General features: G+C 36.8%; 1 protein-coding gene across 1 annotated transcript in view; it reads right to left on the bottom strand.

Annotated features, from left to right (window-relative positions):
- Positions 1–25,735, bottom strand: part of LOC120517209 (alpha-1,6-mannosylglycoprotein 6-beta-N-acetylglucosaminyltransferase B) — a 102,455-nt gene that overhangs the window by 16,369 nt on the left and 60,351 nt on the right. The window contains exons 8-15 of the mRNA XM_039739376.1: positions 25,198–25,362; positions 24,405–24,574; positions 21,787–21,918; positions 19,145–19,278; positions 18,876–19,006; positions 18,773–18,778; positions 18,453–18,608; positions 286–432 (exon numbers count right to left, since the gene is read on the bottom strand). Coding sequence (XP_039595310.1) covers positions 286–432; positions 18,453–18,608; positions 18,773–18,778; positions 18,876–19,006; positions 19,145–19,278; positions 21,787–21,918; positions 24,405–24,574; positions 25,198–25,362 — 1,041 coding nt within the window. The remainder of the gene's footprint in view (positions 1–285; positions 433–18,452; positions 18,609–18,772; positions 18,779–18,875; positions 19,007–19,144; positions 19,279–21,786; positions 21,919–24,404; positions 24,575–25,197; positions 25,363–25,735) is intronic.

Genomic DNA, 25,735 nt, shown 5'->3' with positions numbered 1-25,735 from the left:
GCATGGTTAGCAACAATACTCGAATAGGCCATGGCATTCAAGCGAGGACTGACTGGTATTAACAGGCCCAAAGTGTGCCAAGAAATGTACCACACATCATTACATCATCACCACCAGCCTGAACTGTTGACACCAGGCAGTTTGAGTACATGGATTTCCAGCTGTTTTATTTTGGTGTATTTTTCTTGTAATAAACCTTAGTCAAGTGTTGGGATGTAACTTCATGACATGTTTTTCTGCCGTAAGTCATTGATTTCATGAGAGAAAATTCAGCAAAAGCCTTACCTCTCTGGATGTTGGCTTTCCTTTGAAGAAGGCATGATTTAGAGAGCTGTGGGGTGGGTTGAATCCTGGCTGTAGAAAGATACACCCATTGGCTATAGCTTCTAAGGGAGCAGGCCCCTCATATGGAAACCCCATTCCAACGAAGAGCTATAGGAGCAAAACACAACCTGTCACTACCTGTCCGTCATAAGATGCAATCATCAAGAGAGATGAATTTAAAACATACCGGGCTAGATTGGATGTTCAACACAAGGAAAGAACTGCAGAGATAAGCATGGTAAAAATGAAGAGAGAACAATAGAAAATGATAACGGAGAGCAAATGTGAGAATGAACTGTGTAGAAGTGAAGGGTGTGGCCATAATAAAGTAATGTAATAAAAACACATTTCATATAGAAAATGAGGTTAGGCCAAACCTTTTTTCCCCAAAAGCTTTAAAAGCTAGATATAACATTTTGTAGCTTGGTTGGTTCCTGCTATGATGAACCTGTGCCAAACTGAGAATCCCTAAATGATACACTGATGACATTGTGCTGACTGAATGACTGTTTTCAGTCTGCTGTCATGCAACCAATTATTATTTTACGCAGTTTCTTTCTAAACCAAACCCCAACCCAAAGCACAACAATTACAGTTTTTCTTTAATAGGCATATATGCTTGTTAATTGACTTGCTCAGAGACACACAGCGAGTCAAGCGGAAGGGACACAACTGCCAACCTTGGATGTTTAAGGTTCAGTGCTTTAGCTTCTAGAAACATGTATAATATTCAGATGATAAGCCTGGAGTTGAAACCTTACAGCACTGCTTTTCTGCTTTCAAGTGCTCACATTAGTTGTGTGTATTTCTGATGGTTTGAGAGATTTAAATTTTTTATGTAAAATGAAGTAGCTAGCACAAAGTATAAGCACTTTTTGACAGTGCTCACTGCAGCTTGGAAACCTAACTCTGTAACAAATGGAATCTTGCAGATGAATACCTAAAATATTTGCAGAAAGTGGCATCCTGTGCTGCATAAAATAGTCTCAAGAAAAAAAATCCAAAGAAGAAGATAAATAAGCAGCAAAAATAAGAACTGGCACTGCAGTAATCTCGTACATTTCTTATGTAGGTATGTATGCAAATATCCATTACTTACAATTAATTCTACAGCAGCAATCAAGACAACAGCCAATTCTGATTTGTGTACCCAGTGTTACTGAAAACTGCATTTGGCAAAGAGGGAGACGAAATGGAATGGAAGTGAAATATAATTAAAAAGGGAAGCAGGAAAGAGGGTGAATCCCACCACAAATCTGTAGTTAAGGAATGAGCACAGACCTCTGTTACAAGGCTCTCCTGCTGCTCACTCAAAAAATGTGGACAGCATAGCCACATGGAATCCATTTGCCTTCTGGAGGATTTGAAAGGGTAGATATGTTTAAGCATTGAGGGCACAGTTACAGCACTCAGGACTAACTACAAAGAGGAATGGGCTTGTGTGTTTTTCGGGCATAGACACCTGAGATACCTAGTCCCCCATAAGTAATATTTTCCTATTGTTTTCTTTCATTTTTTTCAGGGTATTCCTCTTTTTTAATATCTTTGATGAGGATTCTTGGGATATACAGTAGATCATCCTGACTTCAAAGAGAAGTGCTGAATTAATTAATCTTTATCGATTTATACAGTCTTTATTGTGAGGGTACAGTGAAATGCTTGCTTGCTTGTGCTAATTAACATTCCCCGGAACTATGATAAATGAGTATAACAACCTTACCTTGAAACGTCTGTCTTCCTTATCTGAAAAATCTTAGAACATATTTCTCATTACCAAACAAACAAAATATGGAAATTAATATTGTAGTTGGTATACGTAATTATTAGCCTGTCAACGCGAAAAAAGAGAACTACTGTATATTCACTAAGATGTTAGTGTACAACTAAAAGTGCCATAAGCTAACCATAATGTTACTCACTCTGTGTTAAAATACAGTATGTGTATTATTCTGACCTAATCCAAGAGATTTAATAAAATGAATGATATTAGTTTATTTAACCTTTACAAATCTTATGTGAACACAGGTCCTGAATTCCATGCACACCAAAAGAGAATACAGATTTAAAACAAACATCACCATTCTTTGCACACACTGTTGATTTCTAATCATGTGTGAAAACTTACCATATACTTATAACACATCTCAAATTATACTTCCTTTGTTTGCAAATTATCATTGTATCATTTTAGGAGCTTAGTAAAACTTCAGACTGCTTTGAGCTAAGTATTGGTGTATGCATTTATATAATTTCACCTAGACTGCCGAAATCATTTGTTTTCTTCCTGTAAAGTCCATCCAAAGAATGCAATATGTTTAAAACAGCACAGACATGTGTTATCGGCCACAAAGAAACATTTTAGGTTTACTTCAGTTTTGTCTTCTGTAATCTGATTAACTGCCAAGAGAAGGATTCAATACAAGATTCAGGTGATTGCCTATAAATGCATTTCTGCTGTTGCTCCATGTACCTTTGGGAAATACTTACTGTATATATTATGCTAACTGTCTCCCTTGGGGAAGTGTATTCTAATCATTTGGTCGTGAGGCTGTGAGCTACGGGTGATCTTCCTTTCAGCTGGCCCTCAACTCTAGAACAACCTTACACAATCTATTTGTGTTTCCACAAGACTGGCTGCTTTGACAAGAAATTTCAAGGCTTACCTCTTTCAATGCAGCCTTAATAACAGCATTTCCAGTTGTTGCATTTGGTTGTGACTTTAATTAAGATAACATTAAGAAGAAAATTGTAATAGTTCAGTTCATAGGTAATGAAGGTATGAAGTTTTTATTTCTGTATAACAGTAAGAGTGTTAAGATTGTAAAGGTCTATTAAGTGGAAAAAAACATGTCTTAATGATTGCAGAGATGTTTTAGAACTCGGGGAGCTGTCAAAATAATAATGGTGACAGAGAGTGAAAGTTTATCTCAAGGTTTCCTCCTGCAACACAGAGATATTCATGTGGGTGTATGTGTGTGTGAGCAAGCCCATTAATGGCCTGGAAACTTGTTTAGGGCTACTTGCTGCCTTGATAAAAATGCTGGCAAATAAACTCATGTTTGGTGCACTCTTGACATATCAGGCCATACAAGGAAACAAAAAAATGATTAAGCAAAGCCTGTCATTAAAACCAAATACCACATACATAAATATAGATAATTTTTGTTAAATACTTGGAATTATATCTTGCATACATTTTCATTTTATTTTGTTTGCATAGTGAAAATATCCATTCATCAATTTTCTGAGCCTGTTTAAACCAAATCAAAATCCCAACAGCAATGGGAAAAAGACAGAAAACATTCTTTGACAGTGAGAACAGATGTATCACTGTATCACTCATGTACATACCAAAATTATTAATGGGCCAATTTAGAGACAACAATAGGCTAAAATGCCCAACTTTAGCACGTGAGGAAAACAAGGATATTCAGAGAAAACCCTACATAGACACAGGGAGAACATGGAATCTCAAATTCAAGCTTATTATCATGTATGCATAGTACAATGAAAACTTACTTGGATACCTATTCAGAATGCTTATATGCTCCCTGTGTCTTCATAGGTTTTCTTGAAAGTGCATCCAAAACATGTATGTGAATTGAAGTGCTTTCCCCTAATAGCAGGAACAAACAGGAGCCAGGACTGGGCTGATGATCTGGTTCAGTCTCTTTAAAAGGAGGGGTTACTTGTAAAATGATTACATCAAGTGTGTGATGTACATTTGTGTGCTAATATAAAATTATCAAGCAGATTACTTCAATGCTAATCTTTGCTTTTTGCAGATTTTTAGTTTTTAGAGCTACTTTACTTTGCAGAGAATACATATTTCCTCCAGTCTCTTCAATATTCTGCATCAAAGTTTTCATGTCCCTTTGAATGCTGTCATCAGCCCAAATTAAAATTAATGCTTATACATCATCTACAGTATGGTCCAGTGCACATATTGATCTATTTTACACATAAAGAAAACATTGCAAAAAAATTCAAACAGTCAAACATATCTTTTAAAAATGAAAACTGGGCAACAATGCTTTGACTACCGTCTTGTCTTTTATATGTACAAGGCAATGGCTGAAACCAATCAGTGACAATGATATCACAGCCTCACTAAACCTGCCAGAATGAGTATCATGTACCAAGTAAGGCTCGAGAAAGCCAAAGTTATGAGTAAATTCAGAAAGTATAAAAAATGGAAGTGGAAACAAACGTGAATATGAAAGTGGTCTGTAAAAAAGAACCCTGCCTGTCTGACAATCCTGTGGTGTGTCAACGCCCTCTGGTGATTATTTCTTCTCATAATTTCTACATGGCCCAACACACACCTCCCAAAAATGTGTTGTTATTATGCACTGTGTGACATCACAGCATTTATTTTGGAATTAATAACAATGTTTGATTTCATACATTGGCTGACCATATCATGAATGATGGAAGGTGAAGGTGGAAGGTGATGATGGATATAATAAAGATGATTTCAACTTATTGAGAAGACATTCATTTTGACAAGTCTTTTATTAAAAATAAATGAATTCCTGTTTTGGATCTAAAAAGAAATGACTGACATTGAGATTGTCTAGTATGTTTAATACCACCACTCAATTAAATAAGTACTTTTAATAATCATTCATTTGATTGTTTGGGATATTATACTTTTTATCAAAGATAAATAATGCAAAATTTTACTATTAAATATCCACTCACATCTGATCCTCATCTGTATACCTCTTTTATCCTATTAGCTGCAATTTGCTTCTCAACTTAAAAGAAATATTACACCTAAAAATATATTTTTTAAGTCTTTTACTGACCCTAAGCTGTTTGTAGTAATTGCTAAGAAGAATGTTATGTTTAATTTCATGTTTTCTTGGAGAATGAAGATTACAAAGTTTATGATACAACAAGCTTTAATAGAGGCTACTGGGGGTCAATACTGACCAACTGCAAGCAATATTAAATTGTCCATGAAAAAAAATCTCTTTACATTACTCAAGTTGCATAATCCATGTTGGTTATCCAGTTATGGGCTTACAACATCCAAAACACATGCATTTTGGTGTTCCTGATGAAAAATGAAAGCATGAAGGGACCAGACAAATAGTTAGTTATTTTGGCAAGTTAAAGCGTAAACCAAAAATCACTCCTTTATTTCACCAAAAATCATAGAAAAACTAAGGATCTTGGATAACACAGTGTGGTGCAAACATTTATATTATTGACCTAATGACATCACGGGTCAACGACTTTTAATCATCCCATGATGTAACCATCCTAGCAACTGAATCACCTCATACAAAGAATCTGCAAAATGGCGATGCCCATGAAAAACAAAATAGCTTAGGAAAAGATGTAAAATATTTTCAACTATTTTGAAAGGAGTTGAAAACTAAAAATAGACATCAGAGATAGATTCAGCGACCCACAAAACCAATGACTACACATACGAAGGGGGACAGAAAAAAAAAAAACCAGAATTATCTTCTAGAGGGCGGGCCCCTTTTAGTACATGCTTCCCCCACTAGGTGAATATTCTAGGAACCCTTCTGCATCAGCGTGCAAACTGGTGTTGTTGTGAGGTGCTGCATTCTGCTTCAGTGGCTTTTTCTTTAAGAATTTTCAACGCATTTGCCTGTTTTGTGATGGCTGATTTACATAAACAAAGTGCGGCAGTGAATGTTTGTTTCCTGTTAAGGAAAAATGCGGCAGAAACAGTTGTTATGCTACAGACAGTCAAACAGTCAACCAAAGCTTTTATCTGGAAGTTTTAAAAAGTCTTGAAAAGGTTGCCACAGGATTTGAGGAAGAAATGTCCCCAGTCCATCATGACAATGCAACTGCCTGCACCGTGCTGAATGTTCAGCAGTTTTTGGAGCCAAAAGCGGCACGATCCCCGTACATCACCCTCCCTATTCACCTGATCTCGTTTGTGTGACTTTTTTTTTTCTCTGAATGAAAAAAGTTCTCGGGGTAAACGTTTTGCTGATGTGGAAGAGGCGAAACAAAAAGCTGTAGAAGTCCTAAAAGGGATCAAAGTCAGGGAGTTCCAAAGCTGTTTTGAGCAGTGGAAAAAACATCTTGATAAACGTATTGCATCAAAGGGAGAGTACTTTGAACATGACTGAAGTTTGAAAGTCAAGAGTCCTGCTATTCATTATTCAAGACAATCCAATAGTTTACATTTTTCCAGCCTGATTGTTTTAATTTATCACTTTCTTGTCTTTTGGTACTCCTATTGTACCACAATTTTTTTTGTTTACTATTTTGAAGAAAAATGAACAGCATGTTCAATCTTCTATTTTTGTACCATACACTCAAATTTAAATCATTCTCCTTTTAATATATATTTTCTATGTATATATATATATATGGGAATATTACATGTTGTAACATTTCGTTTTCAATGAATAATATTCTCCAGCCTTCTTTGTAATCATTTCATGACTTTTTGCTGTTCCTCCATCTTTCACCTTCCTTCTACTGGAAGTATATCTTTATTTTTCTTTCATTAATCTCCATCAAACAACAATAGACCCATAAATTCCTGGCAGTGTATTCCGTTATTGCTATTTGATTCTAAGTTCTTGTTGAATTTCATTATTTTCTAACAGTTTAACACCTACTCACCATCTTGGTTTTGTCTCTGTTCAGTCTCAGTGGTAATTTTTCTATTCAGTTTGGAAGAAAACTACACGCTTTAGTGTTTAACATATACATATTTGTATACCAAGCCAATCCCAGAAAATCAACTTCTCTGTTTTTTGGTTGTCTAATAGACAATTTTTATTAGGAAATTGTAAGATTTTGTCTAGCCTTTTTCTTGGTCATAATTAATCATTTTTGAGTTTCTTTCTTACACTCCTTTTGTGAATTTTTGGAGAGTTTAATGACTTTTGTGATTTTCTTTCAACACAAACAAATTATTTATTGGAATTTGATATTCATATTAACCATTTCTAAACTTCATTTTAATATACCTGCTGATATTATAAATTAGGCATGTCTAGCCTATTTTTAATTAAAATTGTGACCTCAGAGCTTTCATTTATATTAGACCTGGAATGGTGTGGTTTAGCTTGAGCTATACTCCTTGCTCTACCTTTTTCCATTTTGGTTTTCTTTCTTTTATTGATTTTTTAAATCAATCATATATTTTTCCCATTTCCTTTTAAGAATTTAGGCTGGGGGTTGGGGGGATAAGGTGGATTCCACTTACTGCTAATTACTCAGGTGCTGCTGCTGAGGTCTTATGAAAGGATTACAACAAGCCTCAGAGAACTGCTGAGCGATTGTGCATGTCCTACCTTACTAATGGTTCTTCTCTAGAGTATAGTTAGCTCTGTATTTTTAAGCTTTCAGGTTTTGCTTCACTGGTACTTGATTTTTGAATTGGCATTTTTGTCTAGTCTTTGGGTAGTGATTTTTAGAGCGGAAGTAAATTTATAGCTTAGGTTCTAATGCTCGGGTGAATTACAGTATTTTAGAATTAAGGGTACTGTTTTGGCCCTGTAATTTGTAAAGTTAAGTGTTTTAAGTTTGTTTATCCGTGTCAGTGTTTTTCCCCCCAAGGATTATTTATATATTATGAATTTACTTTTTCTGTTTACATTTAATTTGTTTGTTTCTATTTCATTATATCTGTGAAATCTAGCATTACTGTTAGTACAAATATTACCAGTTTAGTAATCTTGTGTAGGTATATTTGGAATATTAAGGAGATTTGGGTGTTTTTTTAAACAATGTTGTGGGAATTTTTTGCTTTATTAAGTAGAACTATGGTGTGCATCTAAGTGTACTCTATAGAGTTTTACCTATTGTAATTCCTACCAAAACGTCCTGTAATTCTTAAAATTGCTTATGTTACAAGATCTTCTGCATCATTTGTTTTACACCGCAATTAAGTTCATTTTTGTATAATCTTCTTCACTCGGGGCAAATTGTGCAAATCTGCACCTATAATCCTATTCTATATCTGTTTATGCCGATACCTGAAACTAACTCATTATTTTTTGGCTCATTTTTTTGAATTTGCTTCTCCCTTTTACACATTATTAAGGCTTTCAAAGCCTATAATCACTGCTTTGTGATTTTCTTTTCTTCACAACCTACCAGGAGATAAATTTCCAGAGATGGGCTTTTCATTAAAATTTTTCAATCTGCCACCCACTGGAGTTTTAAATTGTGAATATTCAGCTTTTCCTTTGGAACTTAATCTAAAGATATTTCTTTGTTATTTGCTATTTCTGTTCTTAATTTTTTACCACATAGAGGTTTTTCAAGGCCTGGCAGATCAGTGCCTGGAAAGAAAAGAAATGTTTGACCTACATTTTTTTTTGCTTTAAAATATAAACAATAGAAGCAGTACTAGCCAAAAGGTAACTTCAGAGGTAAAACCCCAAAGATTACTATGCCAATAAGCGTAAGGAAGAGTGCTAAGAGACATCTATACTTTTTTGTCTGAATGCTAAATGGTCACACAAAATTTCACATTCTCTATGCTAAGCAACATTTGGACAAGAAACATCTTCAAAAACACATTGATATACAAAATGTCACCTATGACATCACAATTTAATGTTTAGCTGAGCAGCAGTAACACACTTGGCATAACAATTACACATGCTACTTTCATATGATGGCATTATGTGATGCTCAGAATGCAAAAATGTATTTAAACAGAAACATATTCAACATGTATCATTTGTTTGTTATGTCTGTGCCATTATGACTGTGCACTTGTTCATATTTATTATTTGAAATGGAAGGTATCACTGAGGAATGGAAATAAATGGATTTCCATTAACAGGAAAGCTTCAAAGAAATAATATTAACGTTAAAGAAATACCTTATTGTACATGAACATTAGTGAAAGCAGAAAATAAAAAAAATGCTATGATTTCTTTACTTTTAACAGAAACATTTTTCCAAACTGACTCTTAGGGAGGTTAATAATTATCCATATATAAATACAGTACTTTGTTGAGGTATTGAGGCATTAAAATTACATTAATTTACAATTCATACATCAAATTTACCATTTCCATTCAGCTTATTATGTAATTTGTTATTGATTTCCATTATTCTACCTGTATTATTTTGGTCATCTCATTCAGGCATTTGAAAAAAAAGACATTCTGTATGTGCAAAAAGCAAGGAGGGCTGTTGAACTTTGGAATCAGCATATATGACTATTTTGGCTGAAAAATAAAAAAGATAAGGCAAGATTGTAGCTAAACTCAATATAACCTGTTTTTGAACAAGAACTTACTGGTTAACTACAGAAATTGTTGATGAGGAAATATTGCGGTATCTTTACTGAGAAATAGGAGACTTGGAACGATGATGAAATGTATTAAATTCTCCAACTAGTAATCATGTGAAATTGTTTTATTTATGTAATTGGTACAAAGATCATTGCTGATCATCTCAACCGTTCTGTCATGTCATTACTTTATGAATGTTTTTCGAAAGATAAGGCTCTTCCTTTCCAGTTTAGAGAGTTTAAAAATGTAGTAAGGGCTACACCACCAGCTAATACATTTAATAAAAAAGATAGTCAGTTCTTTACTATAGAGAAATTTAAACCACAATTATACAGTATATTAATATAGTTAATAGTTTTAAGTCATAAATGTACCACCAAATTTATTAGGGATTTTTTCTACAGCAAAAAATCCCTTACAGAAACTTTTTCTGGAACTCTTATACAGTATATTGGATATTCTCTGGCAAAAGATTTGGATGTCCCCATTCAAATACAGTATTTCAAATAAAGTTCATGAAGTGCATCTGCACAGACCCTTGTAAATTTAGCAGAGTTTCTTAATATAAAAAATGTTTTTGTGACAGTTAAGAAAAGTCAAAGTTTTTATTTTACACCTGTTATAATTGTATCAAATTTAACTGTGGTCAATATTTTTATGATAGAACATCATATCATGGAATGTTATATCAAATTTCGACATACCACTCCTTAATTCCTTTTTATCTGAATTTCAAACTTTCATTGAGTCTCTTAACCCTATTAAAAAACAGAAAAGCATTTACATTATTGGCATCTATAATAACCATTTTAATATTTCCTTAATCACAGTTAGCTTTTGTGTTAATAGCTTAAGCATTTACTGGATTTTCGTTATTGCAATTGTATTGTTCCCAATAATTAATTAGTCATCTAGATTATTTGTAACCACTTTGCTTATATAAAAAAGTGTGGTGCCATATGGTGTTATGCCACCGGCCAAATGTATAACATATTTCATCGCTGAAAACATGCAACTACTTATTGTAGTGATCGACCCAATCTTCAAAAAACAAGCTGTCAGAATGTAAGCCAGAATATAAACTGCACTGCCACTCACACATGACTAAGGTTGTCTTGAAAATATACATAAAGAGGTGATGGGTATTGAGTACTCACAGCTTGAAAAGGTAGAAGACATTGTTCTCATTACAGATGCATGGACTCAGTGCTATGGATTAACTGTTTCTTGCTGCATACTGCTACCAGGGATGTACTGACACAGAGCATACCCCACACTTTTTTCAAATAATTATTATTACTTTTATTTTATTTATTTATAAGCTACTTAACATGTTTTAGAACAGGCTGAAGCCAGTCCTTTCATTTGAAAATAGCTGATAAAAATCAATAATAATCTGAAATATTTCCTGATCGTGAATGAATGAAAATGGAATTGATGTCACACCTGCTTAGTCCAATAGATAGACTAAGTAATGGATACTAAGGGTTAGATGTTATCTGGGAGGGTCTGAAAGGGTAATTATTAATAGGATCAACAAAGTCAAGTCTGACAGACATGGTGGGCCAGTCAGATAGTCAAAGACACTGCTGTGGCACAGGCATAACCAGCTGCTTATGGAAGGCACCTGTGCCAGTTAAAACACAAAACTTTTTTTAAATTTGTGTCCACTAATGTTAAATGGTTCAAATACATAAACAATAGCAATAGACTCTGATGAAGATTTAGTGCAATCTCTAAGTAAATTATGGTCCTTTCACTTACTCAAATTACATTTTATCATTACATATATTTGTTTGTGAATTGACCCTAGCTGCAAAACATCCATTGATATATCTAATAGTATAAACAGTAATTATGACTGGAAATGATTAGGATTGGTTGTAGGTTAATATATGCTGTATTCTGTGAGTGCAGGGATCCTTTAAAAATTGTACTTCGACACATGAAACAAAGACCAGTCTTTATCTCATTCTTCTTTCTACCTAAATTTCATCATACAGACTATATTAATCTAACTGCTATATCCTTTATTTTATCCTTTCTGTAGATTAATACATCCATTGTTTCTTTTAACCTTGAAATTAGACTGAAATTGCAATATTCTGGAGAGCTGGTGCAATATTAAAAAAATCAAACAACTTGATAAGAATAATTTTGTAAAATTTGCCTAATATATATTCTTTTATGATAGGTATTGTCAGGTTTCCCATGTAAACATCTATTTGTCCTCCATTTTATTGTTAAAAATAGACAATATTTCATCTTCTTCTTAGATCTACTAGACATGTATGTTTCCATCATCTTTCCTTCTGGTTGTCAGCTTATCCACGTCTTTCTTCCTGGCTAATTTTTTCACTCAACCTAAAACCTATCAATTTTTTAAATTACCTATGTATATGTATATATATATATATATATACAGTGGGATGCAAAAGTTTGGGCAACCTTGATAATAGTCATTATTTTCCTGTATAAATTGTTGGTTGTTATGATAAAAAATGTCAGTTAAATATATCATATAGGAGACACACACAGTGATATTTGAGAAGTGAAATGAAGTTTATTGGATTTACAGAAAGTGTGCAATAATTGTTCAAACAAAATCAGGCAGGTGCATAAATTTGGGCACCACAAAAAAGAAATGAAATCAATATTTAGTAGATCCGCCTTTTGCAGAAATTACAGCCTCTAAACGCTTCCTGTAGGTTCCAATGAGAGTCTGGATTGTGGTTGAAGGTATTTTGGACCATTCCTCTTTACAAAACATCTCTAGTTCATTCAGGTTTGATGGCTTCCGAGCATGGACAGCTCTCTTTAACTCACACCACAGATTTTCAATTATATTCAGGTCTGGGGACTGAGATGGCCATTCCAGAACGTTGTACTTGTTCCTCTGCATGAATGCCTTAGTGGATTTTGAGCAGTGTTTCGGTCATTGTCTTGTTGAAAGATCCAGCCCGCGCAGCTTCAGCTTTGTCACTGATTCCTGGACATTGGTCTCCAGAATCTGCTGATACTGAGTGGAATCCATGCGTCCCTCAGCTTTGACAAGATTCCCAGTCCCTGCACTGGCCACACAGCCCCACAGCATGATGGAACCACCACCATATTTTACTGTAGGTAGCAGGTGTTTTTCTTGGAATGCTGTGTTCTTTTTCCTCCATGCATAACGCCCTTGTTATGCCCAAATAACTCAATTTTAGTTTCATCAGTCCACAGCACCTTATTCCAAAATGAAGCTGGCTTGTCCAAATGTGCTTGAGCAGACCTCAAGCGGCTCTGTTTGTGCTGTGGGCGGAGAAAAGGCTTCCTCTGCATCACTCTCGCATACAGCATCTCCTTGTGTAAAGTGCGCCGAATGGTTGAACGATGCACAGTGACTCCATCTGCTGCAAGATGATGTTGTAGGTCTTTGGTGCTGGTCTGTGGGTCGACTCTGACTGTTCTCACCATTCGTCACTTCTGTCTATCCGAAATCTTTCTTGGTCTGCCACTTCGAGCCTTAACTTGAACTGAGCCTGTGGTCTTCCATTTCCTTAATATGTTCCTAACTGTGGAAACAGACAGCTTAAATCTCTGGGACAGCTTTCTGTATCCTTCCCCTAAACCACGATGGTGAACAATCTTTGTCTTCAGGTCATTTGAGAGTTGTTTTGTGACCCCATGTTGCTACTCTTCAGAGAAAATTAAAAGAGGAGGGAAACTTACAATTGACCCCCTTAAATACTCTTTCTCATTATAGGATTCACCTGTGTATGTAGGTCAGAGGTCACTGAGCTTACCAAGCCAATTTGAGTTCCAATAATTAGTTCTAAAAGTTTTGGAATCAATAAAATGACAACGGTGCCCAAATTTATTCACTTGCCTGATTTTGTTTGAACAATTATTGCACACTTTCTGTAAATCCAATAAACTTCATTTCACTTCTCAAATATCACTGTGTGTGTCTCCTATATGATATATTTAACTGACATTTCTTATCGTAACAACCAACGATTTATACAGGAAAATAATGACTATTAACAAGGTTGCCCAAACTTTTGCATCCCACTGTATATATATATACTGTATATATATTCAAGGCATTTGTAGTCTGAATCACAATCTGATTGTATGGGTGGTTACCTTCCAGGTAATGCTTGTGGTTGGTCAGCAAGTCGGCTAACGTCCGCCACAGTGCGAGTTGCTGACCTACCATAAGTGTTACCTGCTAGGTAACCACCCATACAATCAGATTGTGATTCAGACTATGAATGCCTTGAATGTAATTACCCCAATCTACATACTGTCAAATAAACGAACCACACACCATGGTGCAAGGCAAGAGGCTTCGCCTATGACACTGACGTCCGAGATTCGATTCCCGAGAGGGAGTGCAGTGATTGTGTATGCCTGATGAGCCCAGAATTAGGGCGAAACACGTGTCGCGTACTCTTTGCATTACTTGACAGTAAAACTATTTCAACCATTCTATATATAAGCTGTGAGGTGGGGACCCAATGGATCTGACTTGTTATTCCAGCACATCCCACAGATGCTTGATTGGATTGAGATCAGTAGAAGTTGGAGGCCAAGTCAACACCTTGAACTCTACGTCATTTTCCTCAGACCATACCTGAACAATTTTTACAGTGTGGCAGAGTGCATTATCCTGCTGAAACAGGTCACTGCCATCAGAGAATTGTGTTGTCTTGAATGGGTATATGTGGTCTGCAACAATCTTTAGGTAGGTGGCATGTGTCAAAGTAACATCCATGTAAGTGCCATGACCTAAGGTTTCTCAGCAGAACATTGCCCAGAGAATTACACTGCCTAAGCTGGCTTGCCTTCTTCCCATAGTGCATCCTGCTGCCATCTCTCTCCAAGATAAATGACACACATACAACCAGCCATCCACATGATCTAAAACAAAAAAAAAAACTTCTATCATTGCTTCATGGTCCAGGGGTCAGCATGGGCACACTAGTCTGTGGCTATGGAGTCCTACAAGCAGGAAGTTGTGATACACCATGTGTTTTGACACTTTTCCTTCATGGTCAGCATAAGTTTTGCTGCAATTTGTGCTACAGTAGCTCATCTGTGAGATAGGACCAGATGGATCAGCCTTCACTCCCAACGTACATTAATGAGCAACCATGACCATGTTGCTGGTGCACTGGGAGTACTACTAGCTTTCACAGTTTCACCCTTGTCAAAGTCATTAGTTTCATGAACTGTCTGTTCACTTGCTAGCTAATATGTCCCACCTCTTGAAAGGTGCTATTGTAATTAGATAATAAATGTTATTTACTTCACCTGTCAGTATATATTTATAGTACACAAATAAAAAGAAAATTGTAACAACAATTATGCAACAGGTAACATGTTTGTTTAATGAAAAGTATTTGTAAGTATCTCCAGAAATACAACAGTCATTTTTGCACGAAACATTGAGGTTAATCTAATTTACTGTTTCTTATATAGTAGCCTTGGATATTACTACAGCTACCCTGTGACTTTAATTATGTCTTTATTTGTAGGCATTTATTACTTATAATCGGTGTTGATAAGGTATGACTAACATAAGAATGTGTGACATACTTACTTTGCTATATGGATATTAAGATCCATTTTCTCCAGTGTTAAAAATGACATTCCTTTGTTATATTCCATTGCTTGGATTTGATTCTTAAATTTTGTATTAGCACTACTCTGCTAGGCCCAGAAGAGAGGACAGAGGGTCCTAAAGCCAGTCAGACAGAACTTCTGGATATGTCTTCCTGTTTGTGGTGGACTTCTCCATTATTTCTGATGTTTCTTCAGTTTTTGAAGACAAGTATCAATATTTTGGACTTGTGCTAAAGGAGTGTCTTACATGTAATTTTTGTTGTATATTTGTTTAATAGACTACTGTAAATATGTACGCAGTTACAGCATTTTTACATTGTTGCTGTAAAATAAATCTACACTCCATTTTAAATTAAAAATTTTCAGTAGGCTCAATTCTGTCATTATTTGTGAAACTGCAGGCTATTCTTTCGATTCAGAAGCCACAGGGCATACCTTAAAAATTACCATTTTTTAAATGAGAAGCAAGTGATTGTATTAGCCTTTCCTAGACAAAAGATTACAGAGTAGCATAACGCATACTGCATGTGCACAGCATTTGATCTTTTTCTTAGATGACCTTCATCTTTGTTTAACTGTTCAGTCCAAAAGATGGAAACATAATTGCCTATTTTTTTAAACCTGCATTTTACAGTACATATTTACACTAACATTAAGAAAATCACCAAAGCGACAGGAGAAAATAAGCTATATAAGGAGAACCCACATTTCCCTTTAAAGCACTGTGCTTAGTAGTTCAACTCTACCATAAAATGGACTTTGCTTTAACCAGATTGCTGTCTAACATAGATCAGTTATGAGAAGATATAAGTCATTGAGGAAACTGCATATATTGAGGAAAGTGCTGTATATATTGCAAGCAAAGTTGAGTTTTTTTCAGTTTTTAAGACTGTTATTGTTTTATTTATTGCTTTCCTCACCTAGCTGTAAAAAATAAGTACTGCCACTGATACTTATGGGGCAATAAATCATTTACTTTTATTAAATTTGCTTTGGAAGAGTGAGAGCAGCAATCTGACAGAAAAGAAACTCCAAGCAGAAATGTGAGAGGGAGAAAATAAAAGAGGAACGGGAGCTGAGTAAGAATGATAAGTAAAATAGTGACAGCCAAACAGACAAGCTCAAAGAGCCGGGAGCATGACTGGGATAGACAGAGATGAGAAGGATTAGGAAACATAAATGCAAATAAAGAAGATGATGTGGAAAGGTAAGGTCAGGTCGGGGAGCATGCACTGGTACAGCACATTGTCGCACCCACCACACGACGAAAGAGCTTGATCGGAATCCTGGTTGGCAACCCCCGAGTCAGAAATGCAGTCCAGTCCTACCCCTGAGAAATGACAACTTATCTGCTGTAGCCAGGTGTTAGATAAGCATCCCCTTGGCCTGGTCCAGCCATTTAGTTCTTCAGCAATGAGGATCCCATGAGCTGGATCACTATCAGGGAATTGCACCACATGGCTGTAGTGCTGTAACTGATGCTTTCTCATAATGGAGACAGTGTGCCTCTTCGGGACTCCATGAGCAACCGTTTGTTCAACACAAAATCAAACCAATCGCATGCAAGGATTTTCCGAAGAGACAGTACCAAATTAGTCCAGTCTTTGTCTCAGGTCACTGGATAGCATCCATGTCTCGCAACCATATAGCAAAACATGGAACACCAGGACTCTAAAGACCTGGACTCTTGTCCTATTGCAAAGATATTGGGAGCACCACACACCCCTTTCCAATGATCACATGTCTGCCCATGCTCTCCCAATCTGTCTACTGACTTCCTAGGAAGAGTCACCAGAGACATGAATGTCACTGCCGGGATAAGTAAAACTCCCAACAAGGTTGACATCTCTCAGCAATCAGACACACTGCTCATGGCTGTGCCCAAGAGGTCATTAAATGCCTGGATCTTGGTTTTTATCCAGGACACTCGCAAGCCCAGACAATCAGACTCTTTACTCAGTCTCTCGAAAGCCCCAATCAGAGCCTCCATTGACTCCATGAAGATCACAGCATCGTCAGCAAAGTCATGATCAGTGAATCTCTCTTCGCCAACAGAAGCCCCACAGTTGCTGGACCCCAAGCACCTGCAAAACACCCTGTCAATGTAAGCATTGAACACTGCTGGTGCTCCTAGAAAGAGGTGTTTCATCTTGCAGGGTACCCTGAATATCATCGAGAGGAGTTGCAGCGCACAGCATGGCAATTTCTGGTCTGGAACTGAGAAGGACGGCTGCAAAGGATCCAAGGACAGATAAGGAGGTGTTTGATAGAGGAATCTATAAGAAAATGACACGCAAAAAAAGCATTACGCAAATCCAAATCTGGTCCTCTGAGAGTCGCAGTCAGAGCGGGTGATGGAACAGTCCTTAAGGATGACACTGCAGTTGTGGTCCACTGGACTGGCTACTTTGAGCAGCTGTTTAAAGCTGATCCTCTAGCTAGGACGTTGGACATCTCTGGCTCCACGATTCTTGAGGCTGATCCTCCAGTTAACTTTGAACCAAACAATCGCACTGATATTGCACAGGTGGTGAACCAGCTGAGGGGAGGGAAGTTCTGTAGGAATCTGTAGTATCTGGGGTAAACTTCTCCAGGCTGGTGGTAAGGCTGTTCTCCTGGCATTGTAAGCAATCTTTTCTTCCAGTTCAGAGACGGGCATCATCCCAATCGACTGGAAAACAATACTTGTTGTCCTTATCTGGAAAGGGAAGGGTGATCGCCTGGACTGTGGCAACCACAGTTGGGTAACACTGCTCTTTGTGCCAGATAAGGTATTTGCTGGGGTAATACTTAATAGGATCCATGATCACTTGCTCATCTACCATCAACCCGAGCAGTCTGGTTTTATGGCTAAGAAGTCTACCTCAACCGTATCCTGGCACTGAGGGTTCTCATGGGGCACAAACGCGAATATTGGCATAGTTTCTTTGCAGTCTTTGTCAATTTTTGTAAAGCATTCGACTCAGTTGATTGAGTAGCTCTATGGGAATTCCTGAGACACTGTACACTGGTACTGTGAGTGCTGTGCGGATTGAAGCAGAACCTCTGAGTTTTTTCCAGTTGATTCTGGGGTTCATCAGGGGTGTGTTCTTGCTCCTACTCTGCTCAATGTTTGCATGGATTAGATATAGAAAAAATGCTGAGAAATGAAAGAGTCAGAGGAGGCCTCCTCAAAGGATAGATATTCATATTTCAGAAGAGCAACCACTCAAAAGCAACAGTCATAAAGTTCAAGCCCTTCACTCTTATATCACATACCTTAGCTTTACGAAGCAACTGCTGCAGCTGCAGCTGGGGAAGAATGCCATGGTTTTTGATGAAGGCTGGTATCTCTTGGGGGCGCTGTTGTTCATAGTACACTGTGCTGTGGATTTCCATGTGCCGGTGCAGAATTTCAAGGAACTTCTCCTTGCCCTGAAAAGCAACAGAGAACACAAGTATGTACTTAGATGTGGGACAACTGCTTTGCAATTGGCTTATAACAGTCACTCAGTTTTACCCTCAGGGAGAGTAGTGTTATAATATGTAATTTTAAATAGATAGGTTATAAGATATACATGCAAAAAACAGATTCTTACCTGCAGCTGATGGTATATAACAAGAAGCACAAATAGAAAAGCAAGAAAAGAAAATTAGATTGAGCCTGTGCATCTAAAACCTAATTGTCTGATTTATGCTTACCTTCCACATGCTCACTTCCTTTCCATATGCAACAGCCATCCGGTGCTGTTTGCCTATCTCAGTCTCCTCTTTTTCTGTCTCATTAAGCTCCTCAGTCACAAAGCCCATGAAGGAGTTATCAGGTGTGTGAGCTACAATAATAAAAGCCCCACCTTAATTTGGATTAGGGACTCAGGCAACCATTCAGTGAACTTATGTTTAATAAAAATGGATGGATACTCAGGGCAGATTAAAAGGTAAAGCAAGCACAGTGACTACTTGGAACTTACGAAACATGGTCATGTACTGTTTAGGGTTCAGGTTCCAGTAGCCCCAATTCGTCCTGAACCCATGAAGTGTAGCATACTCTTCATGGTTGTATGCTGGTTCTGTACCAAAGGTATCAATGACTCGAATCCGGCACCTAAAAAGAAAAATGACCACTTGACTTTTTTCCAGATCTGTTACACATGTATTTAGAGTCTCACAGAGATTCACTTGAGGTGCCACAGTCCCTGCATAGTGATAGCCTGCTCATTACTAAATAGGCTCTAATCTTTCCACATTAATAACATTCTCTAATGTCATCAATAAGACTCCATTTATCAGTAATATCACCACTGAACTCTCACATTAATTGCTTCTTGATCCTAGTCCCACAGAGATGGCTGTTCTGACAGGTAGCATTAAAGTTAATAATATTGCAGGCACGTGATGGTCATAAAAGCTCAAACTGCGACTTTTGCCTATGTTACTAGTTTTCGCAGCCCTTCTGTACTATTAATGTATAAAGGGCTCATATTATTATTTATCTGTAAGTGTAATGATATTCTGAAAGTACTGTCTAATTAAGTATAGTCTAGGTTCTTGTTTTGCTTTGGGGACCATAAATGAATCCTATAGGAGTAGGGATATTTAAAAGCAGCAGATGGAATTAAGTAAGAGAAGAGGAGGAGAAATCCCTGAATATTTGTCTTTTCAGTAGTGAGAAGTGAGCATGCAGTTAGGCACTGCATTTTTCATCAGTTCAATCTAAGCACAGAAACCCTTGTCGGTCTTATTCATCTGGTCAGCTAACTTGTTAATGAACATTTAGCTGGGTGTGAGGCATTCCTTTGATGGCTTCTAAGTATTCTTTTTCTAACTTCAGATTACTGGTAAATCTTAGCTATTCACTGCAGAAACTGACATATTTTGCAAAACAATAACAATGATGATTCACAATGTCCACTTTCATTCTGGACATTCATTAATACTGTTGTTTTGAGATTGTATGTACTATATGTTTAATGTTATTTATACAGTGAGGAGGACTTTGCTATGTGGTGTATGTATATTTGCATCATTATTCATAAATACACTTTTTTTGCTTTGATCATTCTGTTCAGAGTTTTTTGTACTGATTGGGTACGTTTTCCTTGATGCCTTGTTTTGGCTTTCTATTCTGATATACTATAAATAAATACATTAAGAGATGCCCAGGAGGGTGCTTATGTGAATCCTACCTCTCCTGGGGTATTTAGTGCCTAGGACAACAACAACATGTTCATTGTATACTTCACCTTTTATGGCAGTTTGTTAGGGTTTTGCTTTTTGGAGTTATGTTTAGTATAAAATTGCCAGTTTTTTTACCTCTCTCACCATATACAAAAGTGCTAAAAATATTCTTACCTAAAATCTTGTTATGCCTGTGCTTCTGTCTCAGCAAAGACCACACATCTCAATGCATCTCTTTAAGAATATGTTGTAAAAACAGATCAACCCAGAGGGCACCACTTCATTCTTATTCCATCAACAGAGGAATCAGCACGGCTCTGATCAAATGTACCAAATGCAGCCAATCAGCACTATTATGGCAACTGAGGCCTTGATCAGTAAGTAAAATGTGGCCCATCTGTAAGTCTGCCAAATCTTCCCCAGCCATCTACCCTCCTCAGTGAGAGCCCAAATTACTGGAAACCAGCCTGAATATGTGATCCTGTCCTCTCTAAATACTGTCCAAAATGTTGTCAGGGCAAGATCCAACCTGCGAATGCTGCAATCAATTTCCAGCTTCACTGGGTCACATGTTTTGGGCCTGCACCAAATTAACATCATTCTGGACCAAACTTTTTAAATGCCGTTCAGACAGCCTTGGAGTCCCAATCCCTCCTAACCCATTAACAGCTGTGTGTGGTGTTCTTCCAGATGGGCTTAAAGTGGAGAAAGACAAACAGACTGTAATTGCCTTCACTACACTACTGGCACACAGACTTATCTTGCTCAACTGGAAGAATCCTAACTCTCATCTTTTAAGTCAGTGGGCAAGTGATGTTTAATATTATTTGAAATTGGAAAAAATCTAATTCTCAGTTAGAGGATCTGTGCAGAAATGTTTCGAAACCTGGCAGGATCTAATCAATAACATTTTAGAATAAGCTTTTAAAGCACTGAGGAAGGAGATTCTCTCCCTATTCCTTTTTTGTTCTTTTTCTTCTCCATTCATATATATTCACTTATTAATTTATTTATTTACTTTTTTTTTACTAGGTTAAAGTTTTATTCTGCTGCCCATGCTCTCTTTCTCAGGGGTGGGGGTTGATTTGTTTTCAATCCTATTATTGTAAAATTCATCATTAATTTTTTTTAAAATTTAGAAGCCTTTTACAATGACTGAGAATCAGCTTGACCCTTGTTTGCTGTAGGTCAGTGTTACTTACTTCAATTAAAGAAGTGGGATAAAAAGCACAGTATATTTAAATTAAGGGAAATAGGTTACTTGAGGGCAGTGGCCACTTTGGAAAACAATCTGCTGAAATTAGTATCCTGTCTATCGCGTCAAACAACCTCTCTCTATGTGCAGTGAATCAAACACCAGTTATTTCTCTGAACCTGCCATTATAAATACAATACACATTTAATATGAGACACTGAAATGAGATTCTCCTCTCACCTGTGTTTCTTCAAGGACAAGCCCATATTTTGTTTCATTTGCTGTAGTCCAAGGTAATCAGTGTAGATAAGGTCAAATGGCAATGGCCCGGTCAAAGGGCAGCTTCCACGTCCTGGTGGGACTCCCAGAAAGCTGCAGTTAATAAAAATAAGTTAATTAACATTAATTGACTAGGCATAAGGAAACAGAGGGGAGTGAAGCTGCAGCAAATCACTCAGAGTGACTTTACTGTGGTCTGCGGAATCTGTATATTTTATACTTGAAAATTCCCAAACTTAGGTTAAAACATTTCTGCAGCTGTCCTTGTTGGATCCAGAAAAGTAGCACAAGATATAACTGATTGGAGGAGAAGCCCTAATATAGTACTCTGATTGGGAAGTCGGGCATTTTATATGACAAATGAGTGACATGTATACACAATACACAAGAAGTGTGATGAATAATACAACTTACTTATCATATATGATTGAGAAGCCATGCAATACTTAGTACAGGAACATTGTAGTATTGTAAAATAGAACGCATGTGTTCCCTGATATGTATTTGTGTGATGTTTGATGAAAGGACCAGGCCATGTATGACTAGGGTAACCAGATTCCCCTGGTGGATTTTGTTAGGTTTGGTTGCTTATAATTCATACCTGTCATTAATTTTTTTTCAAATATTATTCATTCTCTGCACAGTTTTGTGTTATGCAGAGCGATTTTCTTTGAAAGGCATACTAATACCTTTCATCCACTCTAACACAACTCAAACATGCAACACCGCCACAAAAGTAAAAGGGAGGCCTACACAGCCACTCCGACCATAAAGGCCGCATTACTAGTGCACTGTAGATAATGTGTTACACAGGTCAGAACAACAGTGACAACAAAAATACTCCTTATTGAATATACACCACTAAATTATAGTACATACCAATGCCATCAGCAATATTACTAATAGTAGTATTATAATTTATAAAGGTCAGATAATTTACTTATGTTCTGTATTAACTGGAAGTGCTTTGTTGATGACTCTCTGTCTTATAGCTGTATTTTTCACCAGAAGTGATATTTTTTAGGGTGTATAAATGCCTAAAGCAAGCTACTGAGCATGTTAATGTAGGACTAGCACTTTTCCCAGCATCCAAGTTTCATAATTACAGCACATCTATTTGTCAGATCTTTTTTCTTTGATTAAGCCTTGTTCAACTATCGCAGGACAGTGTCTAACAAGGTGGATTGTTAAAATATATAATTAGTGCAATGCTTGAATAATTTATGAGACACTGAAAAGTCAAAAATACAGGATTAATAAAGATTGTTTTAGGATAGCTTGAGATACCAAAACTGTAGCTGATCTATGAGGCTGTCCCTTAAAATAAGCGATACCCATAATGACGGAGTTCTGAAATAGCGAAGCTGCAAAATGGAGGAAATATATCATAAGCAATATACTGTATTTATCATGTTATACAAGTGTTGTGTAACACTTAATAGAGGAGCATTATGATACACAAGTATAAGACTACTGTATATACAAAGTGTATGCTAGTGTACATTATATTAGAGCATACAATTAAATTTTTTTAGCTGGATATATCTGAAACTGGGATTTAGTAATATATGACATCAGAAGTATGTGATATGTGATACACACATGAAAGAAGCATTGAGAAAAAACAGCATCTTAGAATACGATAGCAAAGCCATGTGATACATAATTTATTGCGATTTAATGCATTATAACGTCATGTTATTTCATCCACAATATAGAATCATGGATTATGTAGTAGTAGTTATATCATTAAGCTCTATAGGTTAAGATGTAGAAGCCAAATTGTTATTAATCACAGTGAAAAATATAATGAATGTAATGTGATGTGATGCATGACACAAGGATAACATGAAAAATAACTGATCTTTGAATATAGGATTTTTCACAGATCACTGGTCTTTGAGTACAGGATTTTTGAGAAAGAAAGAAGACATGACATATAAATCATGCAATAAGAGCCTTCTAATGCATGTGATTTTCCTGTGATACTGCATTTGAAATAGAGCCAAAGTGATTCTTAAAATATTGTGTAATACAAGTCATAATAAAAAGCCAAATAATATTTGAACCATGTGATTAGTATTGTGATATATGAGGTAGAAACAATGTGATAAGTAATACAGAAGTCATGATATGTAATAAAGACCCCTCAATATAGAATTTTGTAGTTTGTTATACAGGAGATATTTGATATATGATGGCTGTTACTAGGTTATGAGAAACATGGTCTAACAACTGTGTAATACTTGTTATATAAACCATGTGATCTAGAAGCTGAATGATTTATAACAAAGCCTCTCAGAATGGACTAGTCTGCAATCAAACTGCCAGAGTGCTTTGTATGTCACCCCATGTTGCCATACTTGTGCTTTTCAAGGAAAAGATTGATCAGGTTTGCTAATAAAGTCTGCCTTACTAGAGCTGAAGGGGATGAAAGCCTTGATTCCAAATGAGTAATTGTACAAAGACGTGAGGCACTGAAGCGTGGCTGAGAGAAAGAGAGATCCCAGCTGGTCATGTGACAGAGGATTTAACAGTGAGTTTATTTCTTGTTGATCTTTCGAATCAGGCACACTCACCCCTGCAGCTCCTTGACTGAAAATGAGACCTTTAGGCTGTGTCCCAAGACATAAAGAGATGTTAGAATGTCTGCCCATTGCACCATTTCTCCCAGGGGACCTCCTTTTAGTACCCTAGGGCTAAATTCATCTCCTGACTCCTCAGTTAGGAAGCCCACATGTACTAGGACCTATATGACATAAATAAGAATGAGTAAAAGACAATGTTAGGCAAAATGATGCTGGGCAGCTGTGGATGTGTCATAGTTTAGTTAAAGATTGGCACCATAAATGAAAGTATTACATCATGCAGGCAACAACCTCCTCTTATGTGAAGATTAACATTGTCAATCCGACTTAATCCATTTCAGGGCTATAGGGAGCAACAGCCTAGCCCTGTAGCCTTGGGTACAAGGAAGAAAGCAACTCTAGACTAGATGACTGCCCGTCACAAGGTCTTATCAGCACACCCACACTAAAGAGAGACATCTACATGGCATGGAATTTGTACTCGAAATGCTGCATCAATGTGAAAATGACAAATTTAAATTCAGGGCTCTACACTAATTATTCCTGCCTCCATACCCCTTGCAACTGCCAACTTACTTCACCAGCTGTCAAAATTTCTGACTTTGACAGTAACATAAAAACATCCAAGTGCTCTGTTTGTTTTCGTGCGATTGCGATGTCAGTAAACAATGGAGAACTAATAATCAACATGTCCTTGGCTGCATGACGTACCCCCACCACCCTTGATGTACAGTTACATTCAGTACAATTTTGCTAATTTAATGACAATATGCCGCTCTCATACCAGCTTCTGTTCCCTCCATTTGTCCTTCAGCCTCTGTGCCAATCTGTTAGCTGCATGTGCCCACTGTCTGGTCAGGTGATGTATTCTCCTCTTCATAAACTTTAAAGACTCCTTGCCTGTGCTCATCTGTTCCAAAAGTGCAGTTAAATCTGTGCGGAAAGCTGCCTTTGTGGAAAAAAAAAAAGGGCCGTGGAATAGAAGACCACTTCATAGGGAGAACTGACTATCTATTATCGATCACTTAAGGTAGAGGGGAGTTGGAAAAGTCAAATATGAAAAGAGAACTACCAAATAATGTATAGTAGAGCAAGTTAAAGGATAGGCTGAGATGCATACAGGCAGGGGAGGGGTGTCTCTGGGTCAGCCGCCCTTTATACAGTGGCAGGAAAAAGCATTCATAATTAAGAAGCAGTCAAGACTGGATTGATTTTATACTGCCCCTGGATTCTTGATAGTCATATGCTCACTCTATGACAGGAGCTTAAGAAGATTCAATTCGGAAGCTGACTGGTACACATGACATGATAGCAGAACAAGT

This window comes from Polypterus senegalus, chromosome 17 (assembly GCF_016835505.1).
Source record: "Polypterus senegalus isolate Bchr_013 chromosome 17, ASM1683550v1, whole genome shotgun sequence".
NCBI classification, from domain to species: domain Eukaryota; kingdom Metazoa; phylum Chordata; class Cladistia; order Polypteriformes; family Polypteridae; genus Polypterus; species Polypterus senegalus.
This window is presented reverse-complemented; position numbering and strand designations above follow the sequence as displayed.